The sequence below is a fragment of the Urocitellus parryii genome, chromosome X, assembly GCF_045843805.1.
Source record: "Urocitellus parryii isolate mUroPar1 chromosome X, mUroPar1.hap1, whole genome shotgun sequence".
Lineage (NCBI taxonomy): Eukaryota > Metazoa > Chordata > Mammalia > Rodentia > Sciuridae > Urocitellus > Urocitellus parryii.
The window spans coordinates 102,472,878-102,498,393 of record NC_135547.1 but is presented as its reverse complement, the minus strand read 5'-3'; the positions used below and the strand labels follow the sequence as shown (position 1 = coordinate 102,498,393).

At 32.3% G+C, this 25,516-nt stretch overlaps 1 protein-coding gene across 1 annotated transcript in view; it reads left to right on the top strand.

Annotated features, from left to right (window-relative positions):
- The window catches only part of Cfap47 (cilia and flagella associated protein 47), a 416,223-nt gene that overhangs the window by 48,557 nt on the left and 342,150 nt on the right, over nucleotides 1–25,516 (top strand). Inside the window, 8 exon segments of the mRNA XM_077793662.1 lie at nucleotides 2,066–2,282; nucleotides 2,580–2,821; nucleotides 7,095–7,225; nucleotides 11,577–11,699; nucleotides 13,529–13,660; nucleotides 16,718–16,795; nucleotides 19,641–19,785; nucleotides 24,912–25,006. Of these exon segments, the coding sequence (XP_077649788.1) occupies nucleotides 2,066–2,282; nucleotides 2,580–2,821; nucleotides 7,095–7,225; nucleotides 11,577–11,699; nucleotides 13,529–13,660; nucleotides 16,718–16,795; nucleotides 19,641–19,785; nucleotides 24,912–25,006 (1,163 nt within the window).

Here is a 25,516-nt window from a genome sequence, read left to right as displayed (position 1 = left end):
ATTTTTGAGACAGGGTCTCGCTAAGTTCCTTAGGGCCTTGCTAAATTGCTGAAGTTGGCTTTGAATTCTCCTCCTGCCTCAGCCTCCCTGAGCCACTGGGATTACAGGTGTGTACCACCATGCCTGGCTAAAATCTGCAATCTTAATTTGTCAATTATGTCCTAAGAAAATTGGAGAAAAATGGATTATAAGCCATGTTTTCTTCCCTGTAAGGAGAATCATAGGAAAAAAAATCTGTGACCTTGGGAAAAGTAAATGTCTTAGATATGACATGAAAAACAATCAAAGAACAAATAGATAAATTGGAATTTATCAAATTTTAATATGTTTGCTGTTCCTTAGATACTGACAGGAGGATAAAAACAAATACATAGATTCAGAAACTACTTGAAAATTTTATGTCAGATAAAGAATTTTTAACCACAACATGCAATAAAAGTTTCAAGACTCAATTTTAAGCAATCAAGTTAAAAAATGGAGAGAATATTTGAGCAGACAGTTCATCAAAGAAGATAGGCATTTTTCTATGTGCTTGTTTATCATTTGTATATCATTAGAGAAACAAAACAATGAAATACTTCCACAAATTAATTAGGTAGATAGACTTAAACAATTAACAAAAACCTATTTAAATTGTTCCCCAACATGTGAAGAAACTGTAACTCATGCTGTATATAGTTAATGAGAATGTGAAATCATTAAACCATTTTAAAACAGGTTTATGAGTTATTGAATTTTTAGACATATGCTGCCTATCACATAATCCACCCATTCCAGTCCTAGATATATATCCAAAAGAAATTAAATCATATGTTCAAACAAACACTTGTAAATGTTTATAGTAGCTTTAATTTCAAAGCTGGCAACTGATAAAAATCCAAGTGTCAATCAACAGTTGAATAGACAAACATAATTGTGCTATAGGAACACTGTGGAATATTACCTAGAAATAAAAAGGAACAGATTATTGACACATGTAACAATATAGATGAAGCTCCAGGAAATTCACCAAATGAAAGAAACCCAGAAAATTGTTACATACTACATGATGACATTCTTATAAAACTCTAGAAAGAGCAAAGTGATCTACAGTGACGTAATGCAGTGAAGTTGTCTAGGAAATGATTGTATGCACAATGGTGGGAGGGAAGGAATATGAAGGTCTTCGAGAAAATGTTTTGGAGTGATGAATATTATTCACTCTTTAATGTGGTCACTATTTCACAGATGTATTTGTGTATTAACATTAATGAAAGTCTACACTCTAAATATACACTTGACATCACTTATGAATGAATTAAGCTCTTAAGGGCAGGCTAAGACTTAAAATAATTCAAATTGTTTCAATACAAAACCTTTGACATTTGAAGGGGTAAACAGGCAGTGTCCCATGGGAAAATTATTAATTTCTATAAATTCTGGATAAGTGAATGAAATAAGCTGGTACATGTTTATATTGGTAACGATATTACACACCTTTTTTTCTGGCTAAAACATAACTCATAAAGCTGTTTTAAAATGATTTCATGATTTTACATTCCCATTAGCTGTATATAGCATGAGTTACAGTTTCATGTTGGGGAACAATTTAAAAAAATAGATTTTTGTTAATTGTTTAAGTCTACCCACCTAATTAATTTGTGGAAATATCTCGTTGTTTTGTTTTTCTAATGATATACAAATGATAAACAAGTACATAGAAAAATGCCTATCTTCTTTGATGAACTGTCTGCTCAAATCTTCTCTCCATTTTTTAACTTGATTGCTGTTTTCTTGGAGGAAATAGAGAGGTTGTTGGGATGTTACAAATTAGTGTGCTGAGTTGTATTGTGCTTATTATTTTGTCATATAATTTTCCTTATAATATGTTCATCTTGAATTTCAGCCAATATTCTCCAAATATCAAATTATAGTTTTTCAGATAAAAAGATTAATTTCTGATGCTATAGTAAATATTTATCTGTCATTTTTATACAACTTAATTGATCCAAATAATCTTACAAACCTAAAAAAATAAATGTGTTTGCCAACATTAAACTTAATAAGTAATTTTTCATTATTTTAGGGCCCTCTGTCCTTAACTTTGGTGACGTTTCTGTGAACTCTACAAATACTCATTTATTACATGTCATTAATATGCTACCTATGTATATTTTGATCAAGTTAGATACTAATTTGGAAGAACTTCAGAAAACCAAACAGTTATCATATGTGATTCCACCTACATCTAATACTTATATTTCAATGATATTTGAATCTCCTACAACTGGAAAATTTTGGAAGTAAGATTGATTTTTGAATTTATTTGCTAGAATGATTTGTCAAATATGTATTTGTTTATATAAGTAATTGTAATGTGTATTTGGTTGCATAACATAGAAACTATATGTGCATCAGTTTGTAGACTGGTAGGTTCAAATTGTAGTGGATATTTTAATTCTCTTTCATAATTATTTTGAAATATTAAGTACTACATATTGTGTACATTACACTATGGTTTATACATTTTTCCACATAACTGGATTCTATGATTACAAATAGCTTCTATTAGTTACATTTAGATGCTTTTTGTTTTACAGATCTTTTACCTTTACAGTGAACAGCGTACCTGGAGGGCATATCTTAGTGATGGCAAATATCATGCCAGTAACACTTGAGCTATCGCTTCAGGAATTAGTATTGAGACCACAAAGCTTCTTGATGAAAACATGTTTTCGGGGAACAGTTAGATTGTATAATCGTCAGAATCGTTCTGCCCAATTTGGATGGCAACCAGTAAACACAATAAAAGGGATGGCATTTTCCATTCGCCCAGCTACAGGTAATGGTTTATTTTGTTTGATTTAGACATTCATATATTCATTCATTTGTGCATGCAGGCATGAACCACTTATTGTATACTGTGCACTTGTGCTAAGAGCATGGAAGTAAATTAGCTACTGTCATAGGAGCATTTATTTTTACACACACAAATATTATTTTAAAATATGGATACTATTTTAGTCAGAATTCTCCAGAGAGATAGAACCAATAGGAGATGGACATGAAGAGGGAGAAGCAGAGAGAGAGGAGGATCTTATAGAACCAGCTCTTGCTCACACAGTTGTGTGGATTGGTAAGTCTACAGGGCAGGTTGGAGATCCAGGAAAGAGTTGAATTGTGCTGTCTTCAATCCAAAGTCATTCTGGAGGCAGAATTAATTATTTCTCAAGACCTTTCAGCCTTTTAAGACTTTTAACTTATTGCCTGAGATCCACAGATATTATGAAAGGTAATGTGCATGTTAATTAATTTGCTTGTGACAATATACTAATGTACCAAATCATCATGTTATGCACTTGGACTACATAGAATCTTTGTCAATTAAATGTTTTTGAAAGTCTATTGATTTAAGTGTCAATCTAAATAGCAGCTTCACAACAGCATCTAGACTGGTGCTAGACCAAACAAGTTTCAGACACCTAAAAAATGGTGAGATGATATAGTCCATAAAGATTAAATTATGAAAACCTTCTATGGGGCTGATTGTGGCTCAGGGGTAGAGCACTCGCCTAGCATGTGTGAAGGCCTGGGTTCAATCCTTTGCACCACATAAAAATAAATAAGTAGAATAAAGGTATTGTTTCCAGTTAAAACTAAAAAAATAAATATTAAAAAAAGAAAAAAGAAAACCTTCTATAATATTTGACAGAGAGGTGCCAAATACACAGGTAGCTGTGTGATTATGAAAATTTTCTTATTCTCTTTTGGCTTTTATTACCCCTGAAAGTGTCCTCCAAGCAACACAACCTATCATGCATCTTGCTTTCCAACTCCTTGCTTCCTCCTTTCTTTCCTTTTCTCCTTTCCCTTTCTTTTTCCCTTCCCCTCCCTCATTTTATTTATTTCTAATTTAGGAATAGATCTAAATATACTATATTCAGATCACAGAGGAGCCTTGGTTTGTAGAAATCTTGCTCAAATTTCTTTTCTTGTGAATATTAGTCATTTCCAAATCAGAATTTTTATATATTTCTGCAAGGGTTTTCAAAAGGATCATAGTGTTATAAAATCAATCTTATGTATTAAATTAAATTCAATCAATTTTAATGTGCATTATAGAGGTGTTGACAAATTTAACAGGTGAAAAGAATAGAGTTGGAGATAATTGATACAGCTGTTTAATCTTTTGATTAACCTGGATTTATTTAACATAATCTCACATTATAATCTATTAAGCATCTGAGGTATACTTTCATCAATATTTCTCATATTCATTTAACTAAGCTCAATATTTCTCATATTCATTTAACCAAGCTCTTTTAAAATTACAATACTGGGGCTAGAGTTGTGGCTCAGTGGTAGAACACTCACTCACCTGGCATGTGTGAGGTCCTGGGTTCGATTCACAACACCATGAATAAAATAAAGTATCTTCAACAACTAGAAAAATTTTAAAAAATTACAATACTGATAAGCTGGGTATGGTGGCACATGCCTATAATTCGAGCTGAGGCAGGAAAATCACAAATTTAAGCCAGCTTCAGCAATTTAGTGAGGCCCTAAGCAACTTAGTGAGACTCTGTCTCAAAATAAAAGATATTTTCTCTCTTATGGCTGGGGGTGTTGTTCAGTGGATAAGTACCCCTGAATTCAATCCCTGGTAACCTTCTCCCCAAATGTAATACTAATAATACTGGATTCTGTTGTGATAAAATAATTAGAGAAGAAAGTGATCATTTTTCTGTAAATTCATATTTCTATACATTTCAGAGATTCTAGATAACCCTTCTTCAGTTTGTTTGAACAGATATAAGAACAGTGGTAGTTTGATATCAATATTCCAGCTATAATTTTTGACCAACCACCTGATATTGTCCCAAGAGTGTCTAAAATGCACAGTGCACTAATACTTTTATTTCTTTGTATTTCTCCATCCGAAACAGGGCTGAATGGATTGAAATTGTCCCTGATAGCCATGGAGATATAATGATGATACTTAATTTGTACCAAATACTAGTAGAATTATAATATAAACTGGACCACCAGTTATGCTTTATTGGTCTTTAGAAGTCTTATTTTTGTAGGGAGATTTTAGCATTTACTTTTTTTCCCTTTAGGTTGCCAATGACCCCTCTTACATTTTTTTAACTAAAAAAATATCACCAAGGCATAAAAAGCACTAAGACGTTAAATTCCAAAGAAAATGTTTGTATGAAAAAGACCATTAGTATGTAAATTCATTTTTTATTTTAAGAATACAAATGATAGCAATGCTCTCAAAACTATTTTATATAGCATTGAAGAAAGTGTTACTTGTGTCATATATATAGATTTGTTTGTTGTTTTCCTCAGAATACTTCTATGATAATTACTCAATTTTATGTTGTTTTCCTCTTTGTATGAATAGAAAGTGACTTTTCACTAGATTATTTTTCTTATGCTCTATTGATTTTGCATCCTGGATAATACATTTAATTATATGCTTTTTTGCCTTTTTGGGGTAAACTAACATGAACAATTCTAAATTGATATTTATATTTTGTTTGTCCTTTCTTCCTGAGACATGATATAGTTTGGATTTGTATTTGGGTAGCATATGTTGTAAGGGAATAAAATAAGAGTGCATTGATATTTTCTGAGGTAGAACTCACTTCTAATTTGATTTTTAAAATATGTATTGTTTATGCTTCTGTTTGTTTTGTTTTCTTCTTTGTTTCTTTACCATTACTAAAATACCAAGTGAATCCTTGAGCTTGCTTCAGTCATTTTGCTCTCATTGTCTTTCTCAGTTTTGTCAATCCTTGGCCATATAAAGTACCTGTCTTACCAGTCCCACTCTTGCTCAGTCTAGCCATTCAATTTATTTCCCCTGTTTCCTGATACATGTAATGTTCCTAGAGAAAAATATATAAGCACACTGATTGGAAGAAAAACAAAATCTCTTCAAATGGACCATTCAACAGGATTGTATAATGCTTCTACTGTCTCTGCTTTTCTTGGGGGCACTCAGATGACTTTATTTGTAGCATTGAATCTTCTTTTTTAAAAGTACTTCCCATCGTAGTTTTCCCCACACCCACTGTCTTCTTGTACTTTAATGTAATGACACTTAGGCTTCCCTCAAGTTTTGTCCTGCAAAGATCTAACTCATTCTTCATGTCCCAACTCAAATGCCATCTCCATATAGTGATGTTTCTTCTATTTCATTGAACTATATAAGGTTTCCTCCATCTTTTTTGCTATTATTATGCATTTGTTTTTAAATATTTATTTTTTAGTTGAATGCCTTCATTTTATTTATTTTTATGTGGTGCTGAGGATATGTATTTGTTTTTGCCATCTCCAAATATTTGTTTTTATCTGCCTCCTTTTGTCGTAGACATTGCTAAACTCATATCTGATATCCATTTCCCTTCATAACAAGACCCTAATTTGGGGAATGAGGTAGCAGTTATCTTATTTAGAAAGCTCTTTGCTCCAGCTTCCCTTGTCAAAACAGTATGAACAGAGATTTCCTTTGGCTTCATCCTCTTTATATGTGGGGGCACTATATTGTCTGTATGTAGCTATATGTAAAGCCATCACTAATCCTAGGGTGATTGTTTCATTTTAAATTTTGTGTTGTTTTTTAAACATTGTTATATTTTTGTTGTATATTTTTATTGACCTGTTAAAATTGGGAAATATGCCAGGTGTGATGGTGCATGCCCGTAATCTCAGCAGGCTTGGGAGGCTGAGGCAAGAGGATTACCTGTTCATAGCAAGCCTCAGCAACTTTATGAGGCCCGAAGCAACTTAGCAAGACCTTGTCTCAAAAAATAAAAAGGACTGGGGATGTGGCTCAGTGGTTAAGCACCCCTGGGTTTAATCCCAGATACAAAAAAAAAAAAAAAAGGAAATAAGGTTTGCATTTTAGATTTCAATCAAATCCTATATGATTATGCCCATTTGATAATATCCCATTTAGCATTTCCCTATTATTAGAGTTTAATTTTAATAATTTGTTGTATAATGCAAGTAAATTTTAGGCCAGTTTGTCTTTTGAATATTAACAAAAAATTCAATGTGATAAAACTATGGTAAATGTTTTCTTTTCTCTCTATTCTCTGTAGGCACTGTTGAAGCATATTCATCACTGGAATGTGAAGTAATGTGGCAACCAAGTTTCAATTCTCCAGAAAAGGGGGATTTTATTCTTAATGTCTCTGAAGGAAACACATTGACACTAAAATGTGTTGCACATGTAATTATTTCCTTTGAATATTTTTATTTTGAGGGCTATAAATTGATTGGGTATGCATATGTGTGCTGTATATATGCATATATATAGTATATTATGTATATAAACATACACTACATATAACACATAAAGTGTATGGAAAAACTGACTTTTCATGAAATACTTCATTAACTAAATTGTCTTAGCTCCTTCATGGAGCCTCGTGTCTATCATAAATGAAGAATTTGTTAAAAAATGTGTTAGGTATCTAGAATTAGCTAAAAAATCTAAGAGTTTTATGAAAACAATACTAGACTGTCAGAATCTCTATAAATCTATGATACCATCATGGAAGCAACTGGAAATTAAATTGTTTCACTAATAGACACCAAAGAAGAAGGGAGAAAATTATATTTTGCTCTACTGTATTGCATCGTTAATATTCTAGTAGTAGTTAATAATTCAGTATGAAATAGATCATGTAATTTACATAGTAGGAAAATATATATTTTTACATTTTTATGGAATATACATCTTGTAATAAAAATGTGAATAAAGCAAAAGCTGCAATAGATAATTTTTAAGCTTCTTTCTGTGGTAGAGCCTAGAAGGCCTTAACTTTATGGCTTCCTATCACCAAGAATGCACTTTACTAATATGCCAAATTTTTCATCCAGTGTTCTTTTTTTTTTTTTTTTTTTTGGTATTGGAATTGAACCCAGAGGGGCTTAACCACTGAGCTAAAATCCCTAGCTCTTTTTTTAATATTTATTTTTTAGTTATAGTTGGACACAATACCTTTATTTTATTTATTTATTTTTATGTGGTGCTGGGGATTGAACCCAGGGCCTCGCATGTGCTAGGCAAGCACTCTACTTGCTGAGCTCTTTTTTAATTTTGTTTTTACTTTTTGGTATTGGGGATTGAATCCAGGGATGATTAACCATTCAGTCACATCACCAGCCCTTTTTATTTTTTATGTTGATACAGGGTTTCATTAAATTGCTGAGGGCCTTGCTAAATTGTTGAGGCTGGCCTAGAACTGGAGATCCTCCTGCCTCAGCCTCCCAAGTCTCTGGGACTGTAGGCATGTACCACTGTGCCTGGCTCCACCCAATGTTCTTAAAAATTTAAAACAAGCCAAAGGCTATTTTACTAAACTTCATCTCTATCTATGGGACATGATGATAGTTTTACATATTTTAGCTGTGACAAAACTTAAAGTCTAAAAAAAGAGAGATTCAGAAACTTGAGTGGCATCAAATGGCAGTCAGAACACAGTATGGTTTTTCCTCTGGTCCAAGCTTGAAATAAGCTGAATCCCACTGTTTTTCAATATGTATAAATTACTTAGTATTCTTTCTTAAACTTTATGTTGAAATATAATATGCATAAAAAGGTACACAGACTGAAAATCATGTATCACTTAATCTTCACAAACTGGTAACATTTTTGTAACCCATTCCTAGATGAGCTAGATCTAGAAACATAATGTGATTAATACAACAAAAGAGCCACTCCACCTCAGTTCACATTTTCATTCACTGTATCCATCCCAAGATCATCACTCTCTTTACTTCTAAGAGCACAGATTAATTTTGATTTTGAACTTCATATACATGGAATTAAACCATATATCCTCTCATATTTACACCTTGTTTTATCATCATTAGGTTTGTGGGATTTGTCTATGCCAATTCATATGGTCATAGATTGTTCATTCTCATTCCTGAATAGTATCCCACTGTGTGACCATACTATCATTTATCCTCTATACAACTGATAGGGATTTGGCTTATTTCAGATGTTTAGCTAATATAATAATGTCTCTATCATCATTCTTATATTGCCTTGTGGTGAATATATGCACACAGATTTTTAACTGTTCTTTATGTAATTGTGCTTAACGACTTTACTATTATAAATTTGCTAACATACCTCATATGTATTTTTTTCTAACAGATAAAGATGACAATTTATTAATTTAGAATTAGCATTGGAGATACCATTTATTGAATAATTACTGTGTGCCAGGTGCTGTGCTAAATGTGCTCATTTGTTAGCTAATTTAATTCTTATAACAACCCTATGAGACACTATTAACTCAGTTGATGGGTGAAAAAATAGAGTATTAGAATGCTTAAATAACTAATACAATTTCACATGTATAGTAAACACCTTAGTTGGAATTTATAGCCAACTGCTTCCACATCCTTTATTATTACCCTATGATAAAATTTGCTTTTTGTATTTCCTAGACCAGCATTGGATAACAATTAAACTCTGAGATATCATGATAATTAGTTATTTTAGGAACCTTTTTGAAGCTTTGAAAAGTAACTCTTACAAAAGCAAATAGAAAGGAACATTAAATGAATAAATAAGATGTTCATTTTAGGTTTGTCATTTTTTTGTAAGGACTGACTGACTTGACTATTTCCTCTTAGTTTAACAATTTATCATTCCAATTATCCAAATTACGATTTTTCTAATAAATAATTATAAAGATGCATTAAACTTTAGAAAGAATATTTCATAGACTAAAGACCATATAGTACCTGGTATAAAGGACACTGAATAAGGCACTGGAAAATTTGTGTTCTATTTCTTCTTGGATATAGCTTGCTTTCCTATATGATTGGACAGGTACATAATACCAATATTTCCAAAAAGTATTCTTTTCAATTTTTAAAAATGTTTATTAGTGCTTTGTAATTATAAGAAAAGTGTTTTATGAAGTGCTTTGTGCAGAATGAGGAGCAGAGAGACCTGTGAATCACAATAAACTATGTTCCCATTCTCAGAAAAGCAAAGTGTATACTATCACTATATTATGCTCTATGAGAAAGCTTGTAGTAAACATGGCTAGATAATCTCATTTGGCAGCTTTCTTTCCATACTTTTGGCCCTTCAAATCTTCCTATTTGCAAAGCACAGAGTAACACCCTGTACATGGTTGGGTGGATAATATCTCTTAAGTTCCTTCCAATGATGAATCAATAGGTTTCTTAGTTCTGAATTCCCTTCCTCCATAGAGTTATCTTACTCTCTCTGCCTTCTGTAGTTTGGGAATACATTTTAAATATACCATTCTATTTTTTTTCTTTAACATAACACACAATCTAATTACACTTTATAATTTAAATTTCAAATCTCCATGAAACTTAAAAATGGAGGTATATTGTAGGGGTGAAAGTGTATTTTTATTACTGCTCTTATTTCTCTTCTTTGCTGTTTAGTAGTGTTAACTTTGCTTCTTTGTTCATAGAATGGGTTTTTCTTACCTGTAAAGGTAGCAAGAGATTAATATATAGAACAATTGTGTATATTTGTTGAAATATATTTATTCATATTTTGTGAAGTTGATGAATGTTATTACCCATTGTATGACTTAGACAAAATTCTTAATCACCCTACTTTTGGTGAAATTTGTCAGTTTCATTCATCCATTCATTTCACTATTATTTACTAAGTCCATACTTTGTATCAGGCCCTATGCAGACTATGTATTTAAAGATGAGCAATATATTGGGCTGGGGATGTGGCTCAAGCGGTAACACGCTCGCCTGGCATGTGTGCGGCCCGGGTTCGATCCTCAGCACCACATACAAACAAAGATGTTGTGTCTGCCGAAAACTAAAAAAAATAAAATAAAATATTTAAAATTCTCTCTCTGTCTCTCTGTCTCTCTCTCTCTCTGTCTCTCTCTTTAAAAAAAAAAGATGAGCAATATAGACATGGTCTAGCTTTTCCCTAGGTACTTTCTGGACTGGTAGACCATAGTAAAAATATAAGTAAAGAACTAATATATTTGGCTCACACTGGGAACATAGTAATCTGATTACTCTTATTGTCATCATATTACCACTGAAATACTTAGGTATTTTTGTCTAAAAATATTTAAATATCTAAATTATAAATACCTAATTGCTAATAGTACAACCCAAATACCTAAGTAAAATCTCTCCTATGATTTTTATGTATTTTTAATTTTTATTTTATTTATTTTTTTATGTGGTGCTGAGGATTGAACCCAGTGCCTCACATGTGCGAGGCAAGTGCTCTGCCACTGAACCACAACCCCAGCCCTCTCCAATGATATTATTACTCTATCTTGACTGAATTGTCACAGATGTTGTTTAAATTTAAGAAAAATAATATAATACCTTGAGTACTTTTAAATCAAAATTACAATGAAATAACTTGATATGTGATTTGTTTTTATGTTAGAATATACTGAATAAATAATATAAGGAAGATTGTCATGTTTCATTCAATAATCATATCTTTGGTTAATAAAACCCTTTTTGTGATCAATTATTTTATTTGCTATTATGACATTTACATTTTTCTCCTTTCCTCCTCTCATTACTAGATTGGTCACACCAAGGTTGTATTTTTGGAGCCAAGAATACTGTTCAGTAATAGTCCTCAAGGCTTAACAACTTGGAGGAAAGCCATATTACACAATGTAGGAAAAAACCATGCTTACTTCAAGGTACTATAGAATTTTGGTCATTTCTTATTTGAATCAGATCATATTATGATTTGATTTTATTTTTTGGCGCCATGAATTATATCAGAGTAATGCTTTATTCCCTATAAATAGAATTATGCTAATTTTAGATATTATATTTATGTAAGGATTTTCTGAGTACCTTTTAAATTCTCAGAAAAATGGTTTACTCACTTCCTTACTTAGTTACTCCCTTTCTTCTTATCTACTCCAGTTTTTACTTTCAGTTATTTGATTTCACTGAGAAATATTTTTAAATGTTTAAATATACATTATGATTAATTTACACTTTATATTTAGTTATGTGATTTTACTTTTCTCCTCATTTGCAGGACTTATAATAGCTACTGAGACATAAATGGAGGCAAGTCTGCAGATAGTCTGATATAATTGTTGCTCCTTATTTAAATGGAGGGAGGGGATAAGTGGTGATAGAGTTGTTTTATTTTTGCTAAAACAAATACATTAAACACCACCCAAAATAGTGGCATTAGAGATTAGCATTTAAGATTTTTCGTTCATGCTTTATATTAGCATGTCTTTTTCTGCCCAAATCAATTCTTGCCAAAATAAACAAATGAATAGATCCTTTTTCTACCATGCTTATTTCAGAATTTGTTCTTACCTGGATAGTCTATTTGTCCTCTTCTCCAAAATATTTTGGCCAATTTCCCTTTAAATTATTCTGACTTTAAGAATGATAAATAGGTTTAAACTGATCTCTAACAAAGCACAACCAAAAGCCTTATGACTTTTTGAAGATGAAAATGATATCTTAGATATTATGCATTCTATCAAGGAGATATAAAGAAGAGATTACTTCAGCATCCTGCCTCTCTGCTAACTTTGCTTAAACTTTTCAGTATCAGGGAAAAGAAAGCTGTCAGTGTTGTATGTACATACAATGTTGTCATGATCTCTAACAAATACATCTCAACCTTCTAAATTTTGCAGCTTTAATTACTACAACCACTATAGAAACTAGTACAGAGATTCCTCAAAAGACTAGGAATGGACCCACCATATGACCTAGCTCTCATACTCCTTGGTATTTATCCCAAAGAACCAAAATCTGCATAATACATGCATATTAATGCTTATAACAGCTCAATTTACAGCAGCCAAGTTATAGAACCATCCTAGGAGTCCTTCAATAGAAGATTGGATAGAGAAAATGTGGTTTATATACATAATGGCATTTTACTTAGCCATAAAGAAGAATGAAATTATACCATTTGCTGGTAAATGGATGGAACTGGAGAACAATATGCTAAGTGAAATATGCCTGATGTAAAAAGTCAAGGGTCAAATGTTTTGTCTTCTATGTGGAAACTGGAGAAATAAGGAATTTAAAAGGGGGAATCTCATGAAAATAGAAAGGAGAAGAGTTGGGTAGAGAAAGGGGTACCGGGAAGAGGGATGGAGAGGGGCAGAGAGTGAAGAATGAAATTAACCAAATTATGCAATGTGTATGTATTAAAATATTACAATTAATTTCACTTTTATGTATAACCACAATTCATCAATTAAAAACAAATTTTAAGAAAGAAAATTAGTTGCAGTTTTGAACACACTTGAGGTAATAAACTTCATCATCCTATTTGAACTGGAAGGTGCCACTATTGAAGTTTCTTTTTAATGAATGAGGGCTGCAATTCCTTCTTGTAGTCCAAGCTATTTGTGTTTGATATTTCCAAACAACATTATAATACCTTATTCCCTATGTCCAGTGGTGTGGATGCTTTCCTGTGAAAGCTTTGAAGCAATAATTTTAGGGATAATGCAGCATTTCTGTACATTTTTAATTACAGGTTTGTGACCAGAGTCTTTTGCCCACCATTAAGATTATTCCATCAAAAGGAATAATTCCATTTGGGGGAATAACTATTCTTAATATCTCCTATACACCCGCTATGGCAGAAAAATTTGATACAAAAGCAAAGGTATGTTTGTTTATATATATGCCTCTCTCTATATATGTATTTTGTACTTTTTATATATCTATATGGGTTTGTTTGGTTCTTTAAAATATGCACAATACTAGTTATAGTACTATAAAATATGCACACATTTGTTTTTAGAAAATGTATTTTAAATTTCTTATTGGGAATGGAGTTTAAAGTTAATGACACTAAAGGTCAAATTTTTAGATTTCTATTATTTTAGAAATTGAATTAACTCTAAAATATGTCATTGTTAGAAATATAAAAAGGCAAACTTACATAAATAATCTAATATAAAGTTGTATAGCAGAACTTGGAGACAATTTGCAGAAAAATATTTCTGGTGAAAGTTGATAATGGAAATGTCTACATGAAATGAATACCTTCCATTAATATGGGACACTTTCACTTGAAATTGTAATATTTGGCATCTCTTGAGTTTTGACAAATCCTCACTAGTCATAGAGAAAAGAATGGCCTTTTTCATGGCATTACTTAGATTGCTCAAGGGAAAAATAGTCAATGATAGGATGCTAATTGATAACTATATGAATTGTATGCAAATTCAATACAATATAACATCTATATTTTATTACATAAATTGTTTTACTACTTTATTTCTAGGAATTATGTAAATGAAGTTACTAATTTTAGGTACTTCTGTAAGTGCTCCTTAAACAAAATAAAACATACAGGACCAGTTTGTGTAAAATTTCATTCAATTGTAAAACACAAGGAATGGAATGCTTTTTATCTTCAATTCAGGGATCAGATGTGTGCATTTAGCTTAAAAACATAGTATGTATGTATACTGTCATGAGATGGAAGGGAGTAGTTTCATATATATCTTCCACTTTCTCAATGTACCATAGCAATTAATGACTAAGAAATATGTAGCTTAAAGTAATGAACACTGATTTGCCTGGCCCGAAAATAAATAAATAACCTAAGAATGTTATCTTATTTTTATAAATAAGTATGTGTTGAAAGACATTTATAAATTAGATATTGTGATATGTGATATGAATCTTGGGCAAAATATTTTTAAACATAATATTCTGGAAAATAAAAAGTAAGAATTGTATTAAAATTCCACTGCATTTTAGAGGATTATGCTTTCTTTTTAACAAATCTTACTTTTTTAACATTATAAGTTTTATTTATTCTTCCATTGAACAGTCACATTATACATCAGTCTCTTTTGTATATGCTAAAGACACAATGTTGAACAAGATAATCAGGGTTCTTGATTTTGAAGAGTTTACAGTCTGGTGGAGATACATGAAAGTCAATAATTAAATTATGAATTATAAAAATATGTTTTAGAAAATAATGAAATGGAAAAATGCCCCAGCCAAAGAGACAGGAGATATATATATATACCCCAGGCTTAACATATTTGGCAGGGTTTCTAGAGGAAGATACATCTAAAAGACACCTAAGTTTGAGAATCAGCCAGATTAAAAGGATGATAATGGTGTAGAGAAAGAGAAAAGGAAAGAATATTTAAGGAAGTACAAACAGCATGTGTTCAGACTTGGGGAAGAGACAGAGCTTTAAGACATATATGAGAAACTTAAAGTTTAGCATGACTGGATTTATAGACTACATGGATGATAGTAGATGAAAGACAGAGATCTGTGTGAGTTTTAGGTCATACAAGGCCTTTATCAGCATTAAGAAATACAAGCTTCATTTTAAGAGATAGGATCTTTAACCATGAAGATTTCACAATGATATTTACATTTATTAGAGATTGCTTGGGTTTTAGAGCAATAAGCTAGAACTGACAAGATTGACTGCAGAGTTATTAGTCTGATGAAAATGTCCAGATAAGAAAAAACCTGGTGTTCTCAGTTGAGAACAGTTTCCTCCGTCAGAAAATCAGATTCTAGAAAAATTCTAGTCAAATTTAGGAGATTAATGCTTAGGGCTTGGTGATTGAAAAGGGATCATATATAAGTGAGGGGGTGAGTCAAGGTTGAGGCAGATGGTGGCAACATTCAGTACAAGACAGAATGACAGAATAGTAGCATTTTTTATATGTATGTTTGAGTTTGAGGCAACTTTCAGATCACATAAAGATGCCTAAGTCAGTTACACACACTGTGCATATTAGTCTGAATGCTAAAGATAAATCTTAGATATGGCAGAGAATTTTTCTAATGTTGTTGTGAGCATATAGATGAGTGTAAGTGGATCAAATATAAATCATTATGTGAGAAGTTAGATAAATTTTGGAGGAAGTTGAATGAAGGGAATATGGAGACGGGTGAATTGGGGCTGCTCAAGGGATCATAATCCATCACAGGCTTGAAATTATCTGCTATTGTGATATTCAGAAAATATTGGCTTTGTAAATAAGTGAGAAAGGGATGGGGGATTATGGGAAAAAGAAAGATGAATGAATGTATGGTTTCAGAAGCTGTGTATTTATGAGGGGTGGGTGGAATTGTCCAGAGGGAATTTTAAGTCTCTGGAGATGAGAAGGTCAAGAGGCCAATGGGCTAAGGGTGGTAAATGAGGAATAATGTACATTTGTACATTCATTGGAAATAATGATGGGGGAAGTAAAAGGAAGCCGTGAATGTTAAGACTTATAAATGGGTTAATCAATGAAAAGCATGTCAATTTGAATCATTAAGTTATGTTTCTTAAGATTTTAGTGAAATATTATATGTATTATATACTCTTTCTATGGGAAGAACTATTTTACTTGGTCTCCTTGTTTTTCTTTAATTTTGAATAATTCATTGAGATTAAATTAAAAAAAATTACAGAGTTGCAATAAGGTCTAGTCAAATGGGTAAAACTCTAAAGTCAAATTTACAAACCACCAACTGATCCCATTTGAGAGTTTTAATTGTTGAACACTGTTAGGTGTATCAGTTCTGCAAAACAAATATGATGATAATTGCCAGAATAAGTTTGTACATTTATATTATGTCACTATTATTTAAATTATAAAGTTTTTTGTAAATGCCAAGAAATTCTTCAGCAATATATAATTATATTTTAATGTGGTTTTTATAATGTGTTACATTTTTCTTAAATAAGGTTGCTATTCGCCATGCAAATATCATAGACCTTAGGATTGGTGGATCTGTTGAGATTGCTAATATTGAAATAAACCCGGTGAGTATGTTGCCCATTTGTGTGGTCAGTTTTTAAGTATGGTGACTTTTATTTGTTATATATATCCTGAATTAGCTCATTTATGTTTAAGAATATTTTACTATGAAGCAATTTGACATAAAAATTAACATAGATAATATATATATATAAATGATGTAATAAAATATTAGAAGAATTTTTAAGAATTCCCCACTGAACTAGGTATTAGATCACTGCCAGTATGATTAAAATCATCTGTAGGCATCATCATGATCCTATCCATCATAACAGATAATCACTTTCCTATAATGACCACATATGTATATCACCTCAATCATTCATTTGTTTGTTCATTTTTGAGCTTTACAAATAAGACATACTGTTTGTAGCCTATTTGTAGTTGATAGTAATTGAACATTGTGTTTCCAACATTAATTTAATTTGTAACTGTATGTTATTCATTGTCATTGCTATATAATTGTTCCTTGTGTTGATATACTATAGTTTATATACTTATTCTGTTGGCCATCTAATTAGGTGTTTCTTCTTGTTGTTAATAAAATTACTTTAGCTGTGCCCATTTATATGCATATATTAAGAAGTACATATACAAGGGCTTCTAGGAATAGAGTTCCTAAGACATATAATTTGTACACGTCTGGGTTATCAAGATAATTTCTGAAATTTCTTCTTGAATTGCCATTGCTTCACATTCCATTGCTCTACAAATTGGATTGTCAGATTTGAATTTTTGACAATCAATTGTGTATGAAATGGTATCACATGATGTTCTCAATTTATATTTTCTGAACTGTAGTCACATTTATTTTGAAATTATTGTCTATACACCAGTATAATTTTGTGCTACAGTTGATAAAGTACATAAACACATACACACACAAACACACACACACACACACACATACACACACACATCCCTTTTTCTCTTGGCCCATCCTTTAAGAATAAGATCTGGTGTTATCCACCCAAAGAAGCTTTCTTTGATTCTTAAAAGCAGGCCTGTATGCTTCTCCTTCATTGTGACATTTACTAGATGTTATGAATATGAACATACATATTTATTACATTTTATGAATAGAACTCTGGGAACATCTCTGTCATAACAGTTGTCATATTATTCTTGGGTTACCTGTACTTTTGATTTTGTTTTCTCATGCCACAGCACCTTGCACTAAATTAAAGTGAGCAACAGTTGCTGATTAAAGAGGTAATGTGGCTGCCTCAGGTAGGGACTTACTTCTAGTCTGTCCTTTAATGGCATCACCAAAATTCTAAGGACTGGTTTTAATTTATAATTTTTTTGCCCTCTGTTATTAAGTGATGAAGGCATGATAAGTCCAGACAAATTGACAGATACTAAGTTAGCTTGTCCAAGGATATGGTGATTCCTGAAGATTAGATCCAGTAGTTTCCAGAGTGTTTTATTCCATTGCTATTGTATTACTCCTTGAAAAAATTAGATAATATTGAGACTTCTATTACTTTATTTCCTCATTCTAAAGTCATTTGGTGCATGCTTTGCATGTTATAGTACAGTTTAATGGTTTATGGGACTTTGGATTACTATGTTTATCAAAATGCCCTTAATATTTTGAATTTTAGATGTAGTTGCCTCTTAAAAATAGTATTTTAGCATCACCAGATATTTTTTAAAATGCATTTAATAACTACTAGCTAATGGCTATTTAATTGAATATGTCTCTTGGTAACAATTAGGAAATTTTATCCAAATTAATGTATTGGCAAGATAAGAATGGGATAAGAGGAGTGATTTAAAAAAAATATATATATATATATATATATCAAATTTTCATTATCTATTTTGGACTTTATAAATTTTATATGTAGAATTTTACATGGATTAACACTTTAATTTAAGTTGAGCTTTATTTAGTATTCTCCTCAATATTGCAATACTCCTGCCTTAATTTCCTTTTAATGTTCTATGTAATTCTTTTGCTAAAGAACTGTAGGGTATCTATAGTAATTCTGCCATAGGGAGAATTTTGTGATGTGGGTTCATGCTTGGTATATGAGCTGAAGTTCAGATATATTGGATAAACATTCTTTATATATTTAAGGTAGGTATTAAGTGCTAAAGATACAAAAATGAATCGGGCTCTTCAGTAGGAGATTCAGGTAATGTAAACAGACTATGTGATCTCACAATGTAAGTCAATATAAGGAACATAAGTGATCATGTGCACAGTGTGCTTAATTGTGGTTTATCTAACTGGGGTTTGATCACTATATAACATTTTATTAGGCAATTAATAGTTAGGGAAGGACCTTTCTAGCAGAAGAGGCACCACAAGACACAGAAAGGTGAAGCATCAGGTGCTGGTTAGAAATGACAAGTCATGTAGCTTGCTGAAATATTAAGTGCTAAGGTGAGAGTGGAGCTCGTTGAGGCTGTGACATGAGGCAGGAAAGGTCAGGAGGAGTTTTATGACCTTGCTAATGAGCTTCTACATTGTCCTATAGTTGGTGGGGGACCATAAGATTTTAAGACAGGCAGTGAAATGACCAGTCTCTCAATTAGTTTAATAGTGGCTTAGTTATACAGAGAAGAATTTAAGAAAGTTAAAATCGGGAAACTAAATGAAAAGTGACAAGTTACTCATTTCATCCAGTTAAAATGAGGGTAAGAGGTGAGGAAGGATACAGAATTAATGGAACGTGGTAATTGATTATATATAGGAGATGGGAAGAGGAAATGACTAATTTTTGTAGAGTTCTCCTTTGATGTTATTTTCTTTGATAAACATAAAAACATAATTTTGAGTATATATTTTTCATAAGCCATTACTATGTTTTCTAATGATTGTTTCTTTTTAAATTTTAGAATGTATTTAATTTCAATGGCACTTATGTTGGTGCTACCCAAATTATTCCCTTTGTAATAAAAAACAAAGGTATAACACGTGCCATAGTGGACTTTGATTTTAAAAACTTTCCAGATTTTTCAATGGATTTTAAGGACAAATCAGGTATGCATTTTGTGCCATAATTGTGTTATTGTAAAGCAAAATTATTCTAAATTGCCCTGAGGTGAAATTGTTAAAATTTTAAGTCAGGGGCAGTTATTTAACATATATTTTTAATGACTCAATGCGTGCTTTTCTTATACTTTGACTCATCATTATTGTACTTCTAGAAATGTATCAATTTGAATTGTAGAACCTTTGGTGACACATGATATAACCATACTTATTAGTTGGCATAATACAGTAATTTAAGTGTTACATGTAAGTATATACTATAAATGAAAATAAAATTATCAGTTTTTATTTTTGGTAGTTCTGGGGATTGAACCTAGGTCCTTGAGCATGCTAGGCAAACACTCTACCACTAAGCTATAACCCCAGCCTTTAATTGTTAGTGTTAAATGCTCAAGAATTTTAAGTAAATGTCTCTGGAGAGTTCCCTCTGTAGGTTTATTCATGTAATAGGACTCTTTATATTAAATTTGATTTAAACAAAATATGCATTTTTATAAGTGCAGTTCATCTGTTTACTCCAGGAGTTGACAAACTAAAGCCTATGGGCCATGTCTGGTCTAACACCTGTTTTTTTAAAGTTTTATTAGAACACAGACATACTCATTTGTATATTTTTAATGGCTGCCTTTATGTTATAATGGCAGTTGAATAGTTGTGTTAGGAAACATATGTCTTATAAAGTCTAAAATATTTACCATCTGGGCTCCTACAGAAAGTTTCCTCACCATTGGTTGAGTCATTTCTTCTTCAATGAATATTGATTGAATCCCAATTACAGGCTACATACTAGTCTTTGAGTCTGCGAAGATAAGTGAGACATCTTAAATGTCCTTAAGAAGTGAACAATAAGTTTGTGTCAGAATCTCAGAAGTAAACAGATGACTCAGAGGATTTAACTGAAGAGAATTTAATAAAGGAATTATCTATTGAGGTTTGGGCAGGATTAAAAGAAACCAACAAGGGAAGGTAGCTGCTGCCACCTCTAGGCTTGAAGGAGCAAGAAGAAAGCAGATATTATTGCAGTCTACTGGAAGGTCAAACTGTAAGAGGAGCCAATCCAAAAGTGGTATAGTTATAAAGAAATGCAGTCATTGCCAGACCTCCAACTAAGGCAGTGTTGATGTGGGAGCATAGGTATTTTATCTTTCTTTTACCCTCCTACCCTGTGATATTTTGCTGGTGCCTTTCCATGATGAAACCCAACCAGGGGCAGAAGACAAGGTAGTACATAAGTTAATTTGAATAACAATTAACTATTTACAATAAAATTATTCTTAAAATGTCCTAAAATTTTAATCATTATAAATATTTTAATAGGTCAATTCTCTTCTTTTACCACTTATTGATTTTCAAAATGATCACTTTAGGATTGATTATTCATTAGAGTGATTTATGGGAAATGTTAGGATATATTTGGGTATGACCTCACCTTGTCTTTCCAGTCATCTCTCCCATTACAGTAACCATAGGCTGTCTCTGCTGGAGCCATGTTCTATTATTACACATTTTCTTGAACTAAGCTTCCCTTCTCCTAGGATGATTTCATTCTCTTTCTGCTCCTCAAGGTGCCACCTTCTGTTATAAACTAGTTTCAACCTCTTAAGTCCTGTGTATTATTAGTCCCCTCTGCACTGTAAACCAGTTGGTAAAAATCAATTTTTTTAAGCATTGATCCATAAGACATTGTGTAAGTTTTGTTATAGCAATAACTGAATTCTGTCTGGTGTCAAAAGGAGCTGTGTACATGATTATACATGTATATACTAGATGGTAAACTCTATGAAGTTAAAGAGTACACTTAAATTTTTGTTTTATTCTAGAGTTGTCCGATATGATTCTATGGGTTTAATACTCGATCAGGAAGTATTTATTGAAGCAAGCTTGAATTATTATATTTTATAAGCTGTATGTTTATGTATACTCCAAATTGACTTGTGAATATTGATTTAAATCATCCATTTAATAGTTTTTATGTTCTAGATACACATCTATTCTAGATGATTATTCTTTGTTATATAATATTTGTATTTTTACTACACTACGAATAATATGGTGGTTTTATTCATTTGTTTGTTAAATGGTTTTCCCATCTTGCCAAGGGTGTATGAAATTGAATGGGAACAAGAGAATGAAATAAGTAATTAAATTTTATTTCCAGATAGGAACAATCGAAATTTGTAGGATTTTTAAAATTAATTGGAAAACTTTAGGAAGAAAATAGGATTTTTATAATTGTTTAGATGAGAAGTTCCACTGCAACTTTCATTTAATCATTCAGGAATTTATTTAAGTGTTTATCATTTTTTATCCTGAAGTTTGCATTAGTGTGGTACAATTGTTTCTGTATCATTACCTAATGATTTTGTTCCTGGAATCCTTCCATTTTTTAAAAGAATTTTTCTTGTTATTTGTATTATTTTATTTGACCTTTCTGAGATCTATTTCATAGCAGAATGATCATAGTTAACAATAATTTCGGGCTGGGGTTGTGGCTTAGCGGCAGAGCACTCGCCTAGCATGTGTGAGGTTTGATCCTCAGCATCACATAAAAATAAATACATAAAGGTATAAAAAAATGTATATTTCAAAATAGCTGAGAGTAAATTTCAAATGTCTCATCAAAAGAAGAATGAGTAAATGAGGTGATGGATATATGGATCTTGCTCTTTATTCCTTTCCATATTTATTTTTGAATATGACTGTATTTTGTGAATTTTGGAGAGCTTTTAAATGGATTTATTGTCTCTGATTTTCTGACTGAAAGAATGTTGCAAGTTTGGATATCAGTTTTGCTGATTAGAATCTTAGTATTAAGAACCATCTTTACCTAGCAACTTCATGTAGCCCTTCACAGTTATGTCAATACTTGCTTTGCTTTTTTGATTGTTATGAATATATTCATGAGATTTTTCTAATTTCACAGTTTTCCATTAAATAATGCTCTTTAGATATGTATCTGGCTATGTTGGGGATGTGGCTCAGTGGTAGAGTGCTTGCTTGGCATGTATGAGGCCCTGGGATGGATCCCTAGCATGAGTTAAAAAAAAAAAAAATGGAAATGAGGAAAACCACTCTATTCACAATATCCTCAAAGAAAATAAGATACTTGTGAATCAACCTAACAAAAGAGGTGAAAGATTTATACAATGAAAACTACAGAACCCTAAAGAGAGAGATAGAAGAAGATCTTAGAAGATGGAAAAATGTACCCTGTTCATGGATAGGCAGAACTAACATCATCAAAATGGCAATATTACCAAAAGCTCTCTATAGGTTTAATGCGATGCCAATCAAAATCCCAACGGCATTTCTTGTAAAAATAGATAAAGCAGTTATGAAATTCATATGGAAAAACAAAAGACCCAGAATAGTAAAAGCAATTCTAAGCAGGAAGTATGAATCTGGAGGTATAGCGATACCAGAGTTCAAACTGTACTACAAAGCAATAGTAACAAAAACATCGTGGTACTGGTACCAAAACAGACAGGTGGACCAATGGTACAGAATAGAGGACACAAAAACCAATCCACAAAAGTACAACTTTCTTATATTTGATAAGGGGGCTAAAAGCATACAATGGAGGAAGGATAGCATCTTCAACAAATGGTGCTGGGAAAATTGGAAATCCATATGCAACAAAATGAAACTGAATCCCTTTCTCTCGCCATGCACAAAAGTTAACTCAAAATGGATCAAGGACCTATATATCAAATCAGAGACACTGCATCTGATAGAAGAAAAAGTTGGCTACGATCTACATACTGTGGGGTCGGGCTCCAAATTCCTTAATAGGATGCCCATAGCCCAAGAGTTAATAACAAGAATAAACAAATGGGACTTACTTAAACTAAAAAGTTTTTCCTCAGCAAGAGAAACAATAAGAGAGGTAAATAGGGAGCCTACATCCTGGGAACAAATTTTTACCCCTCACACTTCAGATAGAGCCCTAATATCCAGAATATACAAAGAACTCAAAAAATTAAACAATAAGATAACAAATAACCCAATCAACAAATGGGCCAAGGACCTGAATAGACACTTCACAGAGGAGGACATACAATCAATCAACAAGTACATGAAAAAATGCTCACCATCTCTAGCAGTCAGAGAAATGCAAATTAAAACCACCCTAAGATACCATCTCACTCCAGTAAGATTGGCAGCCATTATGAAGTCAACAATAAGTGTTGGCGAGGATGTGGGGAAAAGGGTACACTTGTACACTGCTGGTGGGACTGCAAATTGGTGCGGCCAATTTGGAAAGCAGTATGGAGATTCCTGAGAAAACTGGGAATGGATCCACCATTTGACCCAGCTATCGCCCTTCTCGGACTATTCCCTGAGGATCTTAAAAGAGCGTACTATAGGGATACTGCCACATCAATGATCATAGCGGTACAATTCACAATAGCTAGACTGTGGAACCAACCTAGATGCCCTTCAATAGATGAATGTATAAAAAAAATGTGGCATCTATACACAATGGAGTATTATGCAGCACTAAAAAGTGACAAAATCATAGAATTTGCAGGGAAATGAATGGCATTAGAACAGATTATGCTAAGTGAAGCTAGCCAATCCTTAAAAAACAAATGCCAAATATCTTCTTTGATATAAAGAGAGCAACTAAGAACAGAATGGGGAGGAAGAGCATGAGGAAAAGATTAACATTAAACATAGACGAGTAGGGGGAGAGAAAGGGAGAGAGAAGGGAAAGCATATGGAAATGGTAGGAGACCCTCATTGTAACACAAAATTACATATAAGAGGTTGTGAGGGGAAAGGGGGGGAACAAGGGAGAGAATTGAACAACAACAGATGAGGTAGAGAGGGAAGATCGGAGGGGAGGGTAGTGGGGATAGTAGGGGATAGGAAAGGCAGCAGAATACAACAGTTACTAATATGGCATTATGTAAAATTGTGAATGTGTAACTGATGTGATTCTGCAATTTGTATTTGGGGTAAAAATGGGAGTTCATAACTCACCTGAATCAAATTGATGAACGATGATATGTCATGAGCTTTGTAATGTTTTGAACAACCAATAATAAAAAAAAACCAACTAATATATATCTGGATGCTATATTTTATGTGTACTTTTTCCTATCTTATAGGAGAAGTCCCAAGCCCTGCAGTTCCTGGTATATATTCCTTGAAGATAGAAGAAAACACATCTTTGGAATGTGGCATAGCATTTTCTCCCAAAGAAGTAAGTTCAGCTTTCTACTACTCAAGAGTAGTAGAATTACAGATAATTCTAGCCAAAAACCTATTAAAGATCATCCAAGTTCTGTGTATAGTGGGTCTTTTTCTGGCTAGTCAGCATGCCTAGGTGTACTCTTGAATTCAGTAAAATGATTACTAGCAGTATCTAGTACGTTTACAGAGTCTCTCAAAAGGAATAGAGGACACATGCAGGGACTCTATGATTGTATGATCTTTTGCTATGCTCTCTGGAAAATTCAAGATATGACGTGTTGTGCAGGAGAGGAAAAGTTTAAGCTTATCAAAGAAATCACTTATACTCAAGCCAACTTGTGCTTTACACTTATGGTTGAATGGTGTATGCTTAGTATTTTACAATCATTACCTGAAATTAATAAAGACATGTTGTAAACACTTAAGAGGGGTTGCTATAATATTTGTTTTACATTGTCCCCTTGGTGTTTAGTGATTTTCAAAAAAATAAACTAAATCAAAGAAAAACCTGGAAGGAAGT